Raw genomic sequence first — 23,343 nt, forward strand, 5'->3', positions numbered from 1 at the left:
AGGAGAGGAGAGAGGAGGCCAGGCAAAGTATAGTTAACAATTATGCATGCAGGTAGTGTGTTAGGAACTCTTCCCAAAGCTATGATAAAGTACTTCATTCTTTGTTTAAACTCTCATAATCACTCTTCTTCTTTATCTAAAGAGTCACATTTTTAGAAGAAGCAAAATTCGAAAAACAAGTCAGCTTTCAAGTTTGTTTTTTCCCTCTAAATGTGGGGAAAAGGGAGAGTAGGAGGTTTTTGAAATTACTGTAAATGGGGCTTTTAACCTAAAAGTTGATTCCTCACCAGAACAGTTGAGATGGTTAATTCAAAGAATAAGGCAGATGAGAGTTTACTTCTTGAAATTTTAGTGGTACTTAATGACTTTATCTCAATTTTATCAGTCTGTAAATTATATTCATCAATCTTTTGCCCCTACACAGGTGAGAAGATTTTAATAAAAACAAATATCTTAAAGGACAACACTTTGTTCTTGAAACTATTCCAAGGACTAAATAGTATACAGAGAAAAATAAAAAATATACTATTTTCATTTTTTCTTAACACTGGGATACAAAATTAAATATAATACTAGTCAAATGGGTGGAACAGTATGTAATCAATTTTGTTGTAATGCCACGTAATAAATATTATAATGGAGGCATGCACAGAAGCACTGTGGGAAAACTCTTGCAGCGATACCCCTCAACTCTAAAAGATCAATCAGAAATTCTCCAAGCAGAAAAGAGGATAAGGGAAATTAAGACAAAGGAATTTGAGAATTGTGAATAGTCCAATGGCTGGAACATTGGGATTGAGAGTTGGCTAGAAAGGCAGGGGTTGGCAAGGTCATTAAGGATTTTTTTTCTGCTAAATGAAAAGGGTTTTGATTTCATCCTATATCAATGGAGACACAACCAAAGAGTAGATTTGCATTTTAGAAGGAAATGCGAGGCAGATTTGAGGAAAGAATTAGTAAGAATTAAACATTGCCATTGGAGAGTCAGAGATGGAGAGTTTTGAAAGCAGAGATAAGAACATGGACAAGATTTGATTACATAAGGTATGAGGTAAAGAAGGATGTTTGGAATGACCCATAGGATAGGTTCTAAACAGAAAGGAAATGATTTTAGTTCATAGCATGTTGAGCTTGAGTTCTGTGGAGGACATCCAAGTAAACATATGCAGTGGATGGTTAGAAATATATCTGGAGCTCAGGAGAGATGCTTTTTGGACCTGTTAGAATATAAGCTATACCATAAACTATGGCCCTGCATTCTGTCAATCAGAAAACAAATATGGACTGAGAAAAAAATTGTTGATGGAAGGATGAGTAACAACAACATTTAAGGAAAAAGCAATAGGAGTGCAAAAAAGGTCAAAAAGTAAGGAAGAATATGAAGAACAGCACATGGTATCATGGAAGTTGAGGTGGAAAAAGATGTAGCAAAGAGGAAGAAATCAACATTATCCAATGCTTCCACAAATTCCAGAAAAATAAGGGCTAAAAATTGCTGCTTTAACCAATAGAAGATTATTAACCAATAGAAGATTATTAGTGATATTTTTAAAGGTGATGCCACTGGAGTGTCATAGGAGTTAATGGAAATCTGATTTTACAGAACTGACATGTATATTTCAGTATACACATTTATAATAAAAATAAATATATATAAGCAGTTTTTCTGTTCCTTTTTTGGATGTAGACTTTAAGAAAAATCTTTCAACTTAGTTATCGAAGTGAACACACACTAAATCACAGCTGAGGAAGACATGAGTGAATGATCACTGAGGACCACCTATAGTGTATAGGACTCTGCTAGAGACAGCTGGGAACAGAAAAATGGTGACACACATTCCTGACCCCAAGGATTTTATAACCTAACTGGAGATGTTAAACAAGAAGACAGATGATCATAATACAAGGGAAGATGAGTGTCACAGGGCTGTAGCCTCAGAGTACCATGATTGACTTTTAACATGTGCCTTCTCATTATCAGCCTCTGATGCATTCCCTTCCAATTTCCCCCAAAGCTGAAAAGTTACAGCAGTGAAAATGATTAATAATAATCATTTATTAATGTAAATATAAATTAATACAATAATTAATAACATTATTATAGCATTTCTTATGACCCTGGCACTGTTCTGGGTGTTTTACATTCACTACATTTAAAATCTTCATGATTGGTTATTATAACCATTTGACAAATGATTAAGACAAAAAGCCTACTGTGCCAGTTTCAGAAAAGAAATCATTTATACTTGAAAATTAAGGTTTGTTGAGATCAACTAAGTGTATTAGAATTCTTCTTATTCTTGCATGCAACTGAGAACATTGCTAGTGAAACAATAAAGGTACTCAGTGGAAGGATATTAGGGAACTCATATCAACAGGAGAAATCTGGGGACTGAGCTCAGAAAAATGAGCTAAAACCAAAGGAGGCTAGGTAGCAGTAGTCCAGGCTGGACAATGCCACAGAAATGATCAACTTTTGGTTTTCTAATGCTGGAAATTTGATGCTGCCACTATTGAACTCTTAATGCCACCGCGAACGACTTCTTAATGGTCTTTGGTCTTTGTACCACTTTTTCAGGATTAAAAGTACTAGCATGAGCATCAAATAGCTGGCAGAAGTTGGGGTGACAATTATTTGATCCTTCTAAATTTTGTGTTGGGACAGAGGTCCATAGCTCAAAGCATGATCTAACTAAAAGATATGTCCCCTGAAAAAGGGCATTCAGATGATATAGAGACAAAAACGAAAAGAACTTGACAAATGCCCAGCTACACCTTTCTTCTGATGCTGACACTTCTCATTCCCCCCAAAAGTGACTCAATTCTAACATAAATATTCTTTATTCAACAAAAAAAAAACCATACATCCACTTCTATAAGGGAAACAATCCAAAGTCTCATTAGTTACTAGATCCTACTCGGAGCTCAGGATCACTGTAAAATGTCCCTTCCTCTTTAGGCCTATTATAATTACATTAATATTACACATATGGACCAGGGGAAATGGAGAGGAAGAAAAAAAGATACCAATTAAACTATAAAAAATATGTTCATGACACAACAATGAAAATGATATGAGTAGAAGCTGTAATCTTTATTTCTGTATGTATTTATGAGGCCATAGTTAAAATATATGACTCCCTCCACTGTGGTAGACAGGCCTGTTTATTCCCTAAAAACCCACAAAGTGGGAGGGTTTTCTGCAAATATAAGAAGGGTGTTGAGATACAGATTTAAAAAAAAATAAAAAGGTTAAATGCCCACCAAACTGAGAAAAACATTCTCTAGTCTATCAGTACTTTGCCTCATTAGCTGAAAAAACTCCACTTTCCTAAAATAAGGTAGGAAGATAGATTATTCCCCTATCACTTCTTCCTCCTGGTTCAAACTCAGGATCTGTAGCAGCATAAAAATGGGATAACTCTTTCCCAATACGTGCAAGTACTGCTATTTACACTTCATTCTCCTGAATGACTCTGTATATTCATCCACTTATGATACATGAATTACAATGAACAGTTGATCAGAGAGAGGATATGCTTGGATGTGTTGGGTGATGCTGATATTAGCCCATATTAGACTTAGTTACCACAGGGGTATGTGTGAGGCCAAAGACAAGAAGAGCTCAGCTAACAGTCATGTATCAGTGACCCAGAAAGTGGTAGAGTGGGGTGGAGGGGTTGGGTGGGAAGCAGGGAAGAGAGATTGGTGAAAAGGACACACATACACACCTAAATCTGAAATGAAAGACTCCAAAATGTTAACAGTGATTATCTATAGGTTGCAGCCTTTTAAATGCTATTAATTTTATTTTATAAGTTTTATTGTATTCTCTACTTTTCAAAAATGATATTGCTTTTATAATTGAAATACAATATTTTAAGTACTATGGTGGTTCAGAAGGTGTAGAATACATCTAATTGAAAGAATCAGGCAAATTTTCATAGACCACATTGTTGAGGTATTAGGTATCTTGAGAAATTATTCTGCTAGTATTTGTGATATGGAGCATTCCAGCTGGGAGGGAGAAATACTGACATCAAAGGAGGAAAGCAGAAAATCATGGCATTTTCAAGAACCATTGGTATTCAGCATGATTGGAACATAAGTAACCAAGAATACTAGTAGAAGATAAATACTAGAAACAAATCAGGGAATTTGGTAGCACTTCTAAAGAGAGAATTCTGGGCAAAGACTAAATATTGTTCTTTAAATTTTTTTACTGTGTATATGCCTGCACATACATGGAATCTGTGTCTGTCTATGGGCAGAAAGATAAGAAATCATCCTGATTAAGTCTAGAATTTGCACTGAAGGCAAGATTTATTCTATGAAAGAGTGCAACAGAATTCTAACAAACTTTTAAAAATGAACTGGCTGGAAGAGTGGAGTAGGGAAACAAATTATATATATATATATATATAAACACGTAAATTTATATATATAAATGTACATTTATATATAATACACAATATATATTACTATTTCAGTTTAATTGAGAAAAACTTTCTGTGCTGATTTTAGACACAAGCAATCTGAAAATACTGACATTCAAAGGCAGTGGAGGGGACTAACATGGGTAATACTTAAATTCCAATAACCAGTAACACCAGTAACACTTACATGGCTTTCAGTAATTATTTGTAAGACAGATATGAAACAAGTATTTGTTATGAATTCTCCATTTCTCAATGTTCTTTGTTCACTTTGAATTACTTCTAGATGAGAAAACCTCAAATATTTCATATATATATATATATATATATATATATATATATATATATATATATATATATATATATATATATATATATATATTCCCCCCCCCCTTGTGTGCTCTAGTTTGGGTAATTTCTAATTTCTCTTGACTGTCTTCAAGTTCTTTCTGCTCTGCCTTGTATGCTATTAAATCCATCCAATAAATTCTTAATTTATTATATGGCATTTTTAACTTCTAGAAATTGACTTGGTTCTCTTTTAGAGATTTTATGTCCCTGTTAAAATTCTCCATCTTTTAATCCATTTGGTTGATTTTTCCTCTAATTTTTAAAATATTTATGAAATATTTTACATAAAGTTCTTGTTTACTGATGGCAACATCTGGGGCATCTGTGGTCATATTTTCCTATGTACTCATGTGTCTTGCAGCTTTCTTAATTGTATGTAAGATACTATGTTTAAAATAACTTGAGAGAATGGAGTACATTTTGTTTTCCCTTAGAGAGGGCAAGACCTTCCAGGCTGCTAAGAGCAAGGAATTGATCACTTCTATCCAATTAGGGATTGAGTAGGATGGGGGACCTATTGCAGCTTTAGTATTTTTTTGTTCTGTGGTTTGGAAGGTGAAATCAAACATATGTATATTACCAATTCCTCATTCTAGCAGGTCTTTGGAATCTAACCATGAAGGTTACACATCTCTCTCTCTGCTTTCAAGCACAGCCTTCCAGCTTCCTGAATTACTAAAAACTCAGCAGAAGTTCCACTGGAGAAATTCAGCAAGGAGAACTAGCTCTGTATCTGAAGGTTTTAAAGATTCTAATCCATCATACCAACCCAAAAATCTTTGTAAATTTATAAATTATGAAACTATAAATTTATATATTTTAAATTAACCCAGTAAAATCTCTCTGCCTGACAAGCCCAAGTCTCAGCCTACCCATGCCCAGATTTTGGCATTTCTGCTCACCTAGGAAGGGCTCCTCCCTATTAAGAATTCAGTGCCTACACTTTTCCTTGCAACTACAGCTCTCCAATTGTCAGACAGATAGATACATACATGCATAATACATAATACACACATACATGGAGAGAGAGGGAGAGAGAGTCTGAGAGAGAATGGTTATCCATTTTGGCTAGTTGTTATGGGGAAATATGACTTCCTATTCTACCCCTGCTGTTGATTTCGAGTTTCATAGCATTGTGTTTGGAAAAGATACTTGATATGATTTCTGTCTTCTTGAATTTGTTGAGACAGGTTTTGTGGCCCAACATATGATCTGTCCTGGAGAGTTTTCTTTATATGCTGGAGAATTCTGCTGCTGTTCAAAGGAATATTCTATGTATGTCTGCTAGGTCCATCTTGTCTAAAATATTCAAATGCACTGTTTCTTTATTAATTGTCTGTCTGATGATTTTTCCATTGTTGTGAGTCAAGTATTAAAGTGCTCTGTTATTGTACTGTTGTTTATTTCTTCTTTTAGTTCTGTTAGTATTTTTTTATATATATACTTAGGTGCTTCAGTGTTAGGTGCATAAATATTTACCATCTTCTTATCTTGTTGTGAATTGACCCCTTATCATTATATAATGACCTTGTTGTCTTTTGTCACCATTTTTAGCCTAAAGTGTATTTTGTCTGATATAAGTATAGCTACCCCTGCTCTCTATGGTTACCATTTGCTTGCAATATCTTTTCCTATCCCTTCACTTTGAGCCTATGTGTATCCTTAAAGCTAAAGTGAGTCTCTTGTAGGCATCAGTATCACTGGATCTTATTTTTTAATCCATTCAGTTATTCTATTTATTGATTGGAGAATTTAATCCATTTACATTTAAAGTCATTGTTGATAGTTAAGGTCTTACTATTGCCATTTTGTTAACTGTTTACTGACCGTTTTGCAATTTCTCTGTTCCTATCTTCTTCTCTTGCTGTCTTCCTTTTTGATTTGATGACTTCTTGTGGTGGTATACTTTGATTTCTTTACTTTAATCTTTTGTGTATCTACTACAGGTTTTTCCTTTGTGGTTACCATGAGGTTTACAAAAAATGTGTTAAAGTTATAACATCCTATGCTAACATATTAACATGATAACAACTTAACTTTGATAGCATACAGAAACTATACTTACCCCCTTACATTTTAAGTGATTGATGTTACAAAGTACATCTTTTTATATTGTGTATCCAATAACAAATTATTGCAGTTAGTAATAAATAGTCAAAATAATAGGCAGACTAGCCAAATAATAGGAATAAAGCTTTTATCTGGGGACATTTTGAGAGTCTCTTACTATGCTTGCCCTTGCGTGATTATGTGAATGAACATATATTTGCATAATGGCTCCTTTCTCTTGCTTTTGTCCTGTCCCGTCCCTTTCACCTTCCCAGCAAATGACTTTAGATAGGTCTTTTTAGCTTCTGTAATTCCAAGGCTCACTCCTGCTGGCAGATAAAAATGCAATTTTAGGAAATATTTTCTTCAAAACACAATACAAATGTATCAAAAAGACACCAGGTGAATTTAAAGAGAATAAGTCATTTCTCATGAATCCATGAAATCTCTACTGCCTTTGTACGTAAGTATACTGCCATGAACTGAGTGCTTACTGTGATATAGTAATATCCTAAACACTTTACATACATCATCTCATTTATGAATGAAGAAACTGAAATTTCTATTGAACTTCAATAACTTCCAAAGAATTTAAGCTCAGGTCTTTCTGATTCCAAAGCCTGTGCTCTTAATCATTGCACTCTATTATAGAGCTTGGACTAGTGGATTGATTATCAGACAGAAAATACAAATTTAACCTTGGTTCTAAGAAAGATAAAGAGGAAAAGCTTGCTAAGTGACCTCTTAATTTTCTTCTAAGATGAGATGCTGCTGCTGTAATATCTGGATACTGCTTCAGGCCTATAGTGGTCACTGCTTCTGTTAAGGAAACTCTGGGAAGAAGTGAAAAGAAATCTTTTCTTCTAACAGTATCTCACTATTCAAAGAAAGTGCTCACAGTATGTCACCTCTTTGGCTCTAATCCCCTTTTCTTTCCATCACCCTCTTTTTTAGTGTAACCTGCTGCTACTTCTTCCTGTTAACCTTGACTTCAGTATAGCACTTTCCTATTTAAGCAAATTTTGTCCTGGTGTTTATATATTGGTTTCAATGATGATTTATTTTGAAATACTTCAGTATTACTAGCATGTGTAAACAAAGTTATTTTAATCTGTAAAAATACTTTAGGATAACCTTATTTGCATAAGGAATGTTGTAAGTAGTTATTTATTTGAGAAATTGGTTATGTTTAACATTTGTATTGGGTTAGAAGAATCTAGCACCCTTGCATATATAAGGTCTAAAAAATTGCAAGCCCAACTATCTATATGAAGGGTTGGGAAACTATCACCACCCATGGGCCAAATCCGACAAACCTCCTGTTTTTGTAAATAAATTTTTACTGCAACACAATCACACTCATTTTTTTTCATCCTATCTATGGCTGCTTTTGTGCCACAACATGGAATTGAGTAGTTGCAACAGATACCATATGGTCCACAAAGCTTAAAATATTTACTGTCTTGTCCTCAGTGAAAAATTTGCCAAGGAACAAAACACGTGTTCTTGATCACACTACAAGCAGTGATTTGGGAACCCAGACTCTTTTCATCTTCTGGCTCAGCCATCTTTAACATGTGTTTTCCAAGGTGGCAAAAGAAGAGGAAAAATAATGGAGGATAGTGCATGGTATATACCTGGAAGGGTTGCCAATCACTTTTACCCAGATTCCATTGGTCAAAATTCAGTCCTTTGCCTCGATTAACTGAGTAAGGAGGATGGAAAATATGGGCTAATTGTGTCCTGAAGAAACAGAAAATAGGTTTGGTGAAAAGCTAGCCAGTCTCTGCCAAAGAGACCTTCTGCAAATTGAATTTTTGGGCTTCATATTTAATAAGATGTGGTGAGGTAAGAGAAAGAAGTCAAATATATATTCTAAAATTTTAATATGGGAAACTTTAGATGGTTATGAACCTAGGGAAGTTTGGGAATATAGAAAGAGAAGCAAGATTGGAAAGGGAGGGAAATAGTAAAAAATAATAATAAATTCCATTTCAATGTATGATTTTTTAAAAGATTTTATGCCTTCAAAGTAGAGGTATCTAGCATGCATTTGGAAATATAGGAGATGATATATGAAATTTAAGATATAACCTAGAGATATAGATTTTTGATTCTTCAAAACATAAACAGCAAGCAGCAGTAAAAGTCATGAGATTGACCTGGGACCACACATAAATAGGAAAACAGAGCTATAAACAGAAAAAGCATTGTGTGTAATATAATATCTGCATTAGTACAAAGTAATAGAAATACAGAGATGAGTAAAATTGTCTTTGCCTTAAAGAAGCTCACAGTTGGGTGGAAATTAGCAAGGAAATTATCGATTACCTGTTGTGTGATAAAGATTATAAAAGATCTGTAGTATGGAATGGGAACATATAGAAAGGACAACAAATAGTAAATAAATGTATTGATTGAATGAATTAATTATATTCAAATATATAATACAACAAATTCTACCATTCCTTGATAAAGTGTCCCTCAGCTCTTAGATAGTTGACAAATCCTCCTATAAGTACACAGAAAAGACTTCTGCATCCACTACTACATACTTACCTTTATTAAGTGCCCACTCTGTGGAATGCATTATGTTGCTTTTTGTGTTTTTCTCATTCAAGTCTCATAACAATGCTACATGACATGGACTATTATTTTTAATTAAATCCCAAAAAGCATGAATGTATTATAATACATTCATAAATGAATGTATTATTTCCAAATACAGAACAGAAAAACGGGGTAACAGAGAGATTATCTAATTTGTTATGGAAATCTACATCTGTCACACTTTTACCACTTCACTGTATCCCCCTTTGTTGTTTTTGAAGAATAATTAGAAATACCAATATGACTTGCTCATTAGTTATCTGCAAATTAACAAGAAAAGGGAGAACTGATACCATGGATTTAAATAGACAACTATTATTTTACAGAACATGAGGAAAATGCTACTAGCATTTTTTAGCAGTCCAGCATAGAAGCACAATGAACAACTGCTGTTGTAAAATATTTAATTTTTGGAAATTTACCATAGACTAATAAAATTAGAGAATTTTAAAAAGAAAAACTTGCATATATAACTGATGAGTATTAAAGAGAAATTTTGAATGGCATTAGTTACATTGTATTAAGTGAGCAATGTCATAATAAGTGAGACATTTATCTTTCTAGATTGAAAATACTATTGAAAATCGACTAAAATTTTACAAAGAATTTTTATATCTTTTTATATTCTTTATTTTTCAAATTCTACACTATGAATATGTATTAAATAGACTTAAAATGAATATATACCATTTCTGAATACTTTATGATCACAATTACATGCATCCTTTCTGTCTCTATTTCTCCTCTCTGCCCCCCATATATGTAAAGGCAAACACATTGAAAGTAAATATACAAAAATCTTACAATCTTCTAGGAAGTTAATAAGAATGTTTAATTTCCCTTTTAAAATTTATATTTTCTGAATTTTTATAAGAACATGAGTCACCAATGTAATGGTGAAACTTTTATTTTGGAAAAAGAAATTGTTTTAACAAAATAAACAGGAAATATAATTAAATATATGAAAGCAGGCAAAGAAACTAATCAAAGAACACAGTGTCTTAATAAAAGTCAACAGCTGGGGCCAAAATTACTATTCTAAGGTTGCCGGAGAAACTGAGAATGGCTTACAAATTGCTGTACTCAGGATATGAAACAATACAAGCAATGCCTTTGCAGTATTTCCTGCAATAAATTAAATCACTTTTCATTGTCCCTTGGATATCTGGATATGTAAGGAACCTTTAGGTGAGCCAACTCAACCTGATTTAAGTTAAATTATGATCGAGAAGAGAAACATTTTAATCACTCTTTATATTTTTAGAAGATTTACATACAAATCCATCTTGTGACATAGAGTACTTCTTCTTTTATAGTATTATTTCAAAGTCCTTTTAACTAAAAATAATGGCCATAATTCAAAATGACCATAGAATGTGATGTGGCATTGGTTCACTTTGTCATTCCATCGGGAACTTTAAGGATTAAATTCTTTTTCACAATTGCAGCTTTTGTTTTAGCATCTTGAAATCTTTCACAAGCTTTTTGAAAGACAATCATATCATTAACAAACTTTTCTTCACAGTGTCTTTTATATATTTCTTGAGCCCTAAGAAGAAAAAAGTAAGGTAACAGAATGAAATACTTTTAAATGACTAAAACCATAACAATCAATCTAATTGTTAATGATAATTAAATGCCTTCAAAATAGATATATACAAAATGGGAAAAAGATAGAACTCCACTTATTGCTTAAAATATTATTATATTATTAAATAATATTCATCTTGGGCTAATATTTCTAAGTTTTCTATTAGCTATAACTGAGAATTTTTACAAACTCTGGCTTAGATTCCCAAAGAGGCATCTAACCAAACTATGCCATGATTTGCAGAACTTTTACTTAAGCCTCATTAAATCCAAGCTCTTTCTAGGACTCTACTATGGATTGAACTATGACCTCCACAAATTCACATGTTGAAATCCTAACCCACAGTACCTTAGAATGTGACTGTATTTGTAGAAAGGCCTTTTACATTTTAAATGTATTAACTTTAGGTAATTTGAACGTTTTAAAAGCTAATTGTACATGGAAATGCAAAGGTCCTGGAATAACCAAAGCAATCGTAAGAAAGGAGAAAAAAAGAGTCTGTATTTTCCTATTGCTATAAAACAAACTACTATAAAATGTATTGGCTTACAACAACCACCATGTATTATCTCATAATTTCCATGGGTCAGAAGTCCAGGCACAGCATGGCTCAGCTGGATTTTCTGCTTGGGTTCTCACAAGACTGAAATCAAGGTGTCAGCCGGGGCCACAGTTCTCATCCAGGTCTTGAGGTCCTCTTTCCAAGATTGCTGGTTGTTGTCAGAATTCATTTCCTTCTCACTCTTTCTACATGGCTCCCTTCATTTTCAAGTCAGCCGTGTCATGTCAAGTCTTTCTCCTACTTTGACTCCCTCTGACTTTCTCTCCTGCCTCTGCATTTCAAGGCTCATGCAATATGCTGCGCCCATCTGAATAATCCAGAATAATCTTCCTATTTTAAGGTCAACCCTCAATTACATGTGCAGGGTCCCTTTGCCACGTAAGGTAGCATATCCATGAGTGTAGTATTGATGGGGACAAGGGCAGGCTTCCCGAAGATATGCCACTCTGGTATGCGAATTATTTTGAGCTAAAAACAATCCAGGCCCAAAAGAACCTTTGAACTTCCCCCTTACTGCCTAAATGAAATTAAAATAGGGGGCCTGTCCCAGGAAGAAGCTGTCACCATAGTTTCTATAGTAAAGTATTAGGCATTGTAGACAGGGAGGAACCTAGCAAAGCCCATTTGATCAAAGTGCCTCATTGTCTTAGGATGGCCCAGCAAACATGTTTTTACCAAACATTAACTATTTTTGTTCTTCCTGTGAATAACTTTACTTCCCCTTGAAGCCTCAGACCCCTACCTTCTTCTCCTTAGTCCAGAGTATATATATACCTTACCTTGCCTTGCTGACTTTGGAACACTTCATACTTATATGGATTCCCTTTGCACATGTAATAAATTTGATTTTCTCCTGTTAATCTGCCTTATGCTATTTTACTTGCCAGCCAAAGGAACTAATAGGGGAAAGAGGGGAAATTTCCCCTCCCCCACCATCTCTTATCCTATTCTTAGTCCTAGGGATCAGGGCATGGTATCTTCTTGGGGGCCATAATTCTGCCTAGCACAGAGGTCTTGCATTACCCACTTCCAGGCTTACTAAGAGCAAAAACAGAGGGATTATTAGCTCTTAACAGGAAAATGGGAACCTAATCCTGAGACAGTAGAAAAGAAAATGAGGATAAATATAGGATAGTAGAATTTTATAGATAGGGAATTGGAAAATTGAACAAATTCAAGCTTGAAAGCCTAAAATTCCTTTGGGGCAGAGTGAGTTGTTGAGAAGGAAAGGTCAGAGGTGGTATGTGCATAGGAAGCTCTATAGTTGATGAGGTTTAAAATCACTTTTGTAGGCAATGGGAGAAAGAACAAGCACCTGAGGGAGCAGCTGAAGTTGGAGGCCATAGAATTGACATCAGCATAAATCTACAAGTCACTGATGCCTTCTAGCCATTTTTACCTGAATACAAAAAATGAAGATAGATAATTGGATTGTTCCAAGGTAGGGGCTGAGGCAGTTAGCACGGTGGAGGCAATGAAAGGAAAAGACATCAGAGACACTCGGTGAAATGGAAAAAAGAATAATCGAATTAAAGAACCCTAGAAGCTACACTAGAAAGTCTATAAGAAAGGTTATTTGAGGGATGAGTGTCACAATATATTTGAAGAATACATGTGGTGAAAGTAAAGGAAAAAAAGAGTTGAAAAGATAAAGATTTTAGCCATAAGTAAATATATGAGTTTAAAATTTAAGAGGTGGTGCCGTTCCAAGTGATGAGGTGGCATTTATATGTCTATGGAAATGAGTTTAAAGGGTGTTGGGATCCAAAAATGTTTAGGTTAGGTTAGGCAATTGGGAGGGTTGTTCTTATGAATTTGGAAGTTAACACTGATAATGGCAGAAGCTGGAAAAAGAAAAGCTTTGTATATCAGGATATAAAGACCACAGGGAATGAAGAGGGTAGTCAAGAAGGTCAACTGATGACAAAAATAAGGACAAGAAGAAGATGATGTAATTGGATAACTGCCTTAGGTGCCAGATCTTCCAAGCTAAATGATACTCTACTTCAAAATGGACACGATGCCTTTTTGCCCTGAGCAGTGTCATCACTTTTTTAGAGTAGGGACAAGAATATTTGGGGAAACTTATGACCAGCTTTTACCTGATATAGAAATTCTTTCATTTTAAAGTCTCTTTTTAATTCATTCTTAAACACTCCTATGGGTATTTTATCAATGTCCTAAACTAGAGCTTTATGGTTCCCCTTTCTTCATTCATTTTTCCTCATTCCAGAGCAGGATCAGGAAGCTATATTCTCAGTAATGACTTCACTAGTTATTGAGATTCACCAGAATGCTTTTAGGTGAAGTGTTTGATACATTAATGAAGAACCAATTGGCAGAAAAAGAATTGAGAAACTTCTGAAGTCTCTAGACAGATTTTACTTTTTTGAGTCACAGCTCTTTTCTGCACATTGATACTCAATCTTTACTTGAAAACATTTATAATAAAACTCAGTAATATCTTTTAGGATACATTATTGACATAACCAGAACATTGCCTTATTCCTGTGTACTCTCAAGGATAATATCTTTGCAGCAGCTTACAAGAGAAGATAATTCAGTTAATACACATTAGGAAGCTCACTTGACTCTGTATCCTCTACAGATTAATGATGACCAGCCATTCAATTTGCTGTAATAAAACTAAGCTGTTTAAATTTCTTTAACATTGATTTGTGCTAGACTTACATTTTGATATACCAGACTAGCTTTCATTCTCTTTTCCAAAATATATTTTCTATTAAATTATAAAAAAATTATTTCCAAAATCTTTCCCTCTCTCTCTCTCTCTCTCTCTCTCTCTCTCTCTCTCTCTCTCTCACACACACACACACACACACACACACACACACTAAGTACACGTTAAGGAAAATGTTTTTAAATTTTGGAGGAGAAAAATATATTTTTCATGCTTAAAAAGATATTATATAAAGTACCTCAGTAAATAGTTTTAAATTTGCTTATAGCTAGGAAAAGACAAATGTTTTCTTATTTTACACTCCTTTCTAGTACAGACTACTTTTTTTAAACAATAGCATTTAAAAATGTAAATGAAATAAGCAGTTATAATGATCTTTAAGTATTTCTAGATAAGCCTTAAACATATGTATTCACAGTTTGGCCACTTAAAATATAACCGGCATAAAACTGTGGCTGATAAGCTTCAATCTAATATCAGAAGAAAAAAAAAAAAAAAAAAAACAACTGTGTGAAAGACACAAAAGGGTAAAAAAGGGTAAAAAACAATTACTGGGGGTCCTGTCTGGTGTACCCTTTAGAATTATCTGTGTCTTTTCATCTCTTTGAGCTATTTTACAACTCTGTAAGCTGAGGAAGAGGAGGATGACCAAACCTCTAGAAACTTGTTGGAGAAGACAGTGACAGATCTGTATGACAACCTTACCCTTGTTTACTGTGCTTTTCCTGGTAACCTCTCATAATTGGTTCTCCATCCTCAACACCTCCTTTTGTCTTTAGCTGAAGATGGTATTTAAGGTGATGGCTTCAGCTACTTGGGGGAGTTACTCAGTTTTCCTGGGTCTCCCCCACGTGTAGATGTTATTAAACTTTTGTTTGATTTTCTCCTGTTAATCTGTCTCACATCAATTTACTTCTTAAACCAGCCAGGAGAACCTAGAAGGCAGAGGAAAATTTTTCCTCCCCAACAACGTAAAAGCTTCTATTATATCAAAACTGTACCTACCTAATTTCCTTCATTTGTTTAAGTAAATCCTTTTGATATTTTTCAGTTGCCAGTTTTTGCTGAACAATTAGGCTCTTCTCTTTTAAGACAGCCTGCTTCTTCTTCAATCTGTCAATTTTAGTCATTCCTTTGGTCAAAAGAGTGCGCTCATTATTTAAGTTTTGAATTAATAAACGGTCTTTAGCCTTTTGTTTTTTTTCTTCCAGAAACAGAACTCTCCTCTCTTTAACTTTCTCAAGGTAGTTGGATCTGTCCTGCCAAAGTCGTTGTAAACCATTCTGAATGGTCTTATTATCTCTTGCAGTTAGTTTATGCGTAGCATATATTTTCTTATTTAAATTTTCTTGAATAGTTAATCTAACTCGTTCTTGGTCCACTTGTGCCATGCTTACAGCTGTTACTTTATTTTTATAGCTTGCCTGCTTCTTTTGTTCTGAGCAATATTTATCAATATCATAAAGTGCTTGGAGTTTCATACCAGTTCTTTGTGTTGTAAAAAACTCTCTTCTTACACTCTTCTCCAACAGCATGTCTTTTATTTTAATTACTGGTTTTTGATAAGTGGTAGAAAGTGGCTGGGTATACATAGGAAAAGAATCTTGTTCTTTTGCTTTCAATACTGCAGCACACCTCAATGAATCTGAAGTATGTATTGGTAGTTTGAACACTGATATCCTAAAACTGACATCCAATTCTTCATCCTCAGTTTTATCTTCAGACTCTTTCTGACCTACATCACACAGCAGACAAATATAATCCATTATACAAGTGTTAAGCACAGTTTATTTTCTGTCCCAATTGTTTTGAAAGCCACATTAATAAAATTGACAAGAACCTGTTATTTACTTTATTAAGGGGCATTTTTCCCAGCTGATATTCCTTTTCAATTTGTGATTTAATCATGATTTTGGAGAGAAAAATCACTATTGGAATATTTTAACAAAGAAATGCACTGATTCCTATATTTCCTTTATTATCTCTCACAATTATTTAACTTGCACTGACTCAATAGCAGCATTTTACCTTATACTTATTACTTAATCATACATATAATTTTTACATATAGTTATTATTATCTCATATTTGCAAAGGACTTTGTAATTCATTTTACCTTATTTTTCTTAACTCTGGTGGAAACTAATAGCTGCCTTAAAAATTGTTTTTCCCTCCACTGGATACTCAAAGAAATGAAATCTCTCAGCCTCCTCTGCTATTATGTGTGGTTGTGAGACTAAGTCTTCTCTAGGACAGTGTCAGCAAAAGTTATATGTGTCATTTCTGGTCCAAGGCTATTAAGAAACAAATGTGCTTCCTCTATATTTTCTTTCTTCTTCTGACCCACTGAACAGAGATTAGGATAAAGTGGTAGAAGATGGTAGATCTACAAGGTAGAAGGACTCTGGCTCCCTGAATCACTGCTTGAAAAAGCACTCACTGACCAGGATTATCCAACTTGGACTCTTATGGAAACCAGAAATAAAAGGTAATTATATTTGATCAATATATGTTTCTGGGTTTATTTGTTATCAGAGCCAAGCTATCCAATATAAAAACCTGAATCACATTGTTGTTCATTATTTATTTTCTGACAAACGAGTTGATGAATTTAGGATCAGGTGGTAAATACAGGTAAAAAAAGAATGCTTATTAATCTTCAGAAAAGATGTTTCCCACGTTTGACTGATTCCCTCTCTCTATTGAAATTGAATCTCTTCTAACTCTAGTTTATGAGGGTTTCATCTTTTCTAATCTTTTAATCTTCTAATAGAAGATTCTCTTAAAGTTTTTATATGTCATAATGCCAAATCGGATGGTGGAACATTTATGGAAGTTAAGGTGGCCATGAAGAAGGGCAGAACCTGTGGGCTAGTCACGCAGTAGGAAAGAAGTGAACAGGTAGGATTTTCACTAGAGGCTACAGGAATATTAACATTAGAAAAGGAAGCAGAGCCTACAGCAAAGTAGAAAAACAAGGCTAGCAAGTGAAAGCCAAAGTGTCCAAAAATAAGCATTAAGAGTTTGAGTCTAAAGCAAGTCACTAGAGACTCAGAGGGAAGAAAGCCAGAATTTCAAGTCTAGAGTAAACAGGGTGTGGTCTGGAACAACTACCTAGAAAAGGTATTCTTATGGGTAAATTTAATTTTATGTGTAAACATTGACATGGGAAACCTGGCCAAGAATAAAAGATCAGGGATAGAAAACACAACACTAAAATGTTCCTAAAGGTTCTGGTTTGTGTGGAGTGAGGGAGTTTTCTCATACCACCAAGCGATGCTCTGACACAAGCTGGGTGTCCTACAATTCAACTTAATTCTGACACTACCTACCTGGAGATAGGATCAGATCCCACAGGTTAAGAGCTCAGTCCTACCAGCTTCCCTGCCCCCTTCTCTCTTTGGATGCTAATCGCAAGTCTGAGATAGGAGGGAAGGGGGCAGGGCACAACATTTAAAAGAATGCCACAGTACTTGAGGATACACAAAAACTGGTTAGAACCTACTAGGCCCAAGATGACTTAAGATTCGACTTCCAGTAGATCTTGAGCTTCATTAGAAGCTCACTGTAATACATCAGCACGCTAAATGACACTCCCACAGGTGCCATGACAGTTCCGAGGCTGACCATAAAAGACCAAAAAGTGGGCAGTGGCCTAATTCTTGGAAATCGCTGCCCCTTCCCCAAAATAGTTGGAATAATCCTCCCCCTTGTTAGCCTATGAAATTACCCAGCCCATAAAGCTAACAACCCTATATCCTGGGGCCTCTCGCCTTCTGAGACAGCCCACACTCTGTCTATGGAGTGTATATCTCCCTGAATAATTCTGCTTTCACTCTATTTCTGCTCGCTCTTGAATACTTTCCTGTGCAAAGCCAAGGAACCTCACTTGGTGGTCTGTCCCAAGGACTTGCCCAAGACCTGGGATGTGACCATTCTCTTGCACCCCATTTCCTGCAACAAGTCCATCTTATCATGTGTGCTTCTGACCAGCCAGCTATAGATTGGAGATTCCAACAACCCTCTCCTTGTTATCAAATAATTTGCTAGAGCAGCTCACAGAACTCAGACAAACATTTAATTTGGTAAATTACTGGTTTGTTATAAAAGTATATAACATGGGAACAACCAGAGGGAAAAGATGCATAGGGCAAGGGACTGGAAAAGATGCATAGGGCAAAGGACTGGTGAGAAGCTTCCATGCTCTCTCTCTAAGCACATCACTCTCCCTGAATCTACATGTGTTCACCAGTCTGGAAGCTCTCTGCACCCAGTCCTTTTGGATTTTTATGGAGGATTCATTACACAGGTGTGATTGATCAAATCACTGGCCGTTGACAACTGAACTCAATCTCCAGCTACTCTTCCCTCCCCAGAGGTCAGGTTTGGGATTGAAAGTTCTAACCCTCTAATCATGTGGTTGATTCCCCTGGAAACCAGCCCCCATCCTTAGATGAGTTCCAAAAGTCACCTCACTAACATAACAAAAGACGTCTTTGTTGCTCTGCTCTCATCACTTAGGAAGTGTCAGGAGCTCTATGCCACAACTGGGGACAAAGACCAAATGTATCTTTCTTGTTATAAATCACAACATCACAGTTACCAATATATATATGTTTGTCCCTTAATAGTTTAATGTAAGTAAGTCTTGCCTCCTTGGTGAAACTGGAGGCTCTTTGAAGATAGAAGCTGTACTTCATTGTGTATACTAACTATAATTACTTTTTAGCCAAAAATGATTGACATTTTTCTCAGTGGTTGGTTGAACATAATCCCATTAGCACTTTTAAAAACCTCCCAGTTTCCTTCTCTGCTTCAAGATATCACTCACTGCTATACAATTCATCTTTTAAAACTAGGACTCTAATCATGTCATGCCTTCTACCCAAACAAAGGAAAACAAAACCTTCATGGTTCTTTACCCTTAAGCTTAGGATCCTATATTATAGGAAAAGAGCTCCATTTTTTTTCCCTATACATGTGTCACATCTTTCCATCTTTGGGCTTTTGCTTATGTTATTTAATGTTTTGTCCAGTATGTTGTTTTCCCTATTTACATAAGTTCAAATTCTATGCATTTTTCAAGGTCTCCTCACATGTCACTTTTCTTTATTCTTTAAATAAGAGTGGATAGTTTTTAAATTCTCATATCACTCCCTTCCTTATAGAATTTACCACACATTTCATTTATATTAAAGCTCTATGTAGTAATTCTTAGCCATAGTAGCAAGCTAGATATAATTTCCTTAGCGGTACGGACAGTACTTTTCTTTTTTTTTTCATCCTCCATTCTTAGTATTTTGCAGAGAGTAGGGTTTTCTTTTTAGAGGGGTAGTGGGCTTAACTAAATAGTAAATGCCAATAAATATATTTGTTGGATGGATGAGTAGATGAATGGAAGAGTGAATCTGTTGCTCAAGATCAATGTCCTTTGCCTAGTGGTGAAAGCCTAAAATCTGGAGACAATTTGGCTGGATTTGAATCTAGTTCTACTATTTACTAAGTGTAGGCAAGTTATTATATTCTCTGGGCTTCAGTCTGATAACTGTGGATTATAATACCCAATTTATAGGGATCTAACAGGATTAAGTGAATTAATAAAATGAAAACAGCCTGGCAAAGTATAATATATAATTATTAGAACAGGACCTGACAAAGAGTAAGAACGATATGTTATTGTTTTTTCATTATATTTGGATATGAAAAACAAGGAGTTTATTTTATCTCTTTAATTCCATCAATGGCATAGTGTTCAAATAGCCACATAATTTAGTAATGAGTGGGGAAAATACAGCAAAGCATTTTGTCACACCCCTCAACATCCACTGGACAGTTAACACAGAATATACAGGAAAGCCTTCTTTGTATGTATATTTTGTTTCAAGACTTTATAATTCATTTCATTCATTATAGTAAAAACAGAAGTCAAGTGATAGAAATGTTCTCATATTTCCATAACCAAATTTATATACTTGTCGGTATATTCATGCATCTTCTTCTACCCTGATACAATGAAGGAAGCATCCCTTCTTTCAGCAGAGGCCAAATTTTTTACATGTGCTTTGGTCCCATCCCCCTTTAGCTTCACTTCTGCAATTACCTTAACTTTCTCCTTTATCATCCCCTCACTACTGGATCATTCACAGTCATGTTTAAACTACCATAACCACCTCTACCACCACCAATGCAAGAACAACAACATTCCCTTGACCCTCATTGCCCTCTAGCTACCATTCCATTTTTCCTGTTCGATTTTAGAGTGAAAACTACTGTGAGAGTTGTCTCCCTGTACTATGTCCTTTTATTCACCTTTTATTAATTTTTCTATTTAACAATTTTTTATTTATATATGGATTTCAACTCTACTGTTCTCACCCACCTGTTGAAACTCTCCCTAACAAAAGCTTCTATGATGATAAATACAAAGGACACTCTTTTCTGTTCTAATCTTTCTTGAACTCTCAATGGCATTTAACACAGCTGATCATTTCTCCTTCTTGAAATCTTTTTTTTTTCATATTTTCTGATTTACAGATTCTCTAAAGCTCTCCTGATATCCTGAAGATATCTCTTTTCTTTTTCCCCTATGTTGTCTAAAGCTCTCCTGATTTTTCTTCCAGCTTTCTGATTACTTCTTCTTAGTTTTGTTTTCAGACTCTTTCTTTTCACCAAATTTCTGGAGTTGTTGAGGACTTGATACTAGGTCCCCTTCCCATCTCTATTTTCTCTTCTGAAGTGAATCACGTTCATGGCTTTAAATATCAATCTCTATGCTGATAACTTTCAAATTTATCATTTCCACTTGGAAGTCTTATAGGTATTCTTCAAACTTGGCACATTCAAAACACATTCAATAATTAATTCCCTCTAAAATCAGCCCTTTATCTCAACAAATAACACCTAATAGCTTATTCATATTATCGATCAGTCTTGTAGAGTTTACCTCAAAAACATAGCTCAGATTAACTGATTCTGTTCCTCCATTTCCTTGTTATCACCCTAATTCAGGTTTCTATCAACTCTTACTTTGACTATTTGCAATGTCTTCTTAAGTAGTCTCTGTGTTTCCCAACACACAATTTCCCACACAGTGATGAAGCCACAATAGTCTCTCGAAATTGTGTCTTTAAAGATCTATGGCTTCCATATGCCTTCATGATAAAATTCAAATTCCTTGTCATGGCCTATAAAGCCTTGCATGCTTTTATACTTGTTTACTTACCTAATATAATCTTCCAACTACAATTTACCATTTACTTTAATATTGATTACCTCATAAGAAAGATATTACTGATCACCAATCATAACAATACAGTTAATATTTACTGAATGGTTGCTATATGTCAAATTGTTCTGAGTCCTTCAAACAAATTATCTCATTTAGTCCTCTTACCAATCTTATGAGGTAAGTACTGTACTATTTTTATCCCCATTTTCAGATAAAGGAACTGAGGCTTAAAGAAATAGTCAATATGTTGAAGTAAGATCCTAACATCTGGCTAACATCTGGCAAAAAACAAAACAAAACAAAAAAATCCTGAGGACTCTGGAGAATGTTCAAAAGCAAGTAGTTTTTAAGAGTGTGTTTTAAAAAAATCAACATTCTTATAACAGAATCCAGAGAATTACATAACATGTGCAATGCCAACAATATAACCCAAAACACATACTATTAATGAAAATTATATCATGAAAGATAGCACTTCACATAAAATATACAACTCATGCAACCACACATGCCATTTAGGCTCCTCCTTTCTGTAGTCTCTGTGAAGTGGTACAATATTAAGTAGATTGTGCTAAATTAAGGATTTATATTATAATCCCTAGAGAAAATAAATATATAATGTGAAGAGGCTCAATGAAAAATCCAACAGATAAATTAAAATGGATTATAAAATGTATTTGAATAATCAAAAAAACAGGAAAAAAGAAACAGAGAAACAAAAACTGAAGACATATACAAACCAGAGCAGAAAACAAGTAAAATGGTCCTGATCTAATAAGATTAATGTCCTTAAAAGAAGAGATACCAGACAGCTTGCTTTCTCTACCTCTCCATGCACACACACTAAAACAGCCACATGAGCACACAGCAAGATGTCTGGCATGTACAAGCCAGAATGAAAGGCCTCACTAAAAATGACCATGCTAGCACCCTGATCCTGGATTTCCAGCCTCCAGAACTGTGAGAAAATAAATTTCTGTTGTTTAAGCTCCCCATTCTGTAGCATTTTATTATTGAAGCCCGAGGAGACTAATACAAAAGGAGTACCCTCTCTTCTGAATTTCTAAGCACAGTTCCCCAGCTGGTGTGATGTGGCATACTAGTGAGCTGTTAATGAATAACGGAGTGCCCAGAGACACTGATCACCTTTGTGGAGAGTGGAGTTACTACAGCCTCTAGGCACTCCTTTGCCATAAATTTTATCTAGAGCCTTTGGAGTCAAGTGTGATCTGACACTACTCTACAGTCATGGCAACAGAAGGGGGCTCAGGAGGCTTTCCATCACTTGAAAATGTACTTGAGCAGTGAGTTACTGTGTGTGGTGTTATTTACTATTGACAAGAGACTCATGAAATAGGTGCTTAATATGGCACATAGCCCAAGGTGCGGCTGATCTGGGGTAGCGTCTCTCAAATCCAGACTACAGTCATCCCTCCGTATCCACAGTGGGTTGATGCTCATGTCCCTTACGTAAAATGGCATAGTATTTGCATATAATCTACGCACATCCTCCTGCATAATCTATAGATTACTTAAAATACCTAACACAAGGTAAATGCTATGTAAATAGTTGCCTGTAAGTAGCAAATTCAAGTTTTGTTTTTTCAAACTTTCTGGAAATATTTTTCTGAATATCTTAGATCGAGTTGGTTAAATCTGTGGATGTGGAACTGTCAGATATGGAGGGCTGACTATACACATATATCAGATACTTCAATCCATTTTTGGTTGATAAACATTTTAATGACATACTTCCTAGAAGCAGAATGGCTTTTCTTCTGTAAATTAGAGTTTCATCATAATTTTGAAATATAG

The 23,343-nt window shown here is 34.9% G+C and overlaps 1 protein-coding gene across 1 annotated transcript in view; it reads right to left on the reverse strand.

Moving 5' to 3' along the window:
- Positions 1-10,838: 10,838 nt before the first annotated feature.
- Positions 10,839-23,343, reverse strand: part of LRRIQ3 (leucine rich repeats and IQ motif containing 3) — a 197,448-nt gene continuing 184,943 nt past the window's right edge. Inside the window, 2 exon segments of the mRNA XM_036873689.1 lie at positions 10,839-10,995; positions 15,306-16,035. Coding sequence (XP_036729584.1) covers positions 10,839-10,995; positions 15,306-16,035 — 887 coding nt within the window.

Source organism: Balaenoptera musculus, chromosome 1, assembly GCF_009873245.2.
Source record: "Balaenoptera musculus isolate JJ_BM4_2016_0621 chromosome 1, mBalMus1.pri.v3, whole genome shotgun sequence".
NCBI lineage: Eukaryota > Metazoa > Chordata > Mammalia > Artiodactyla > Balaenopteridae > Balaenoptera > Balaenoptera musculus.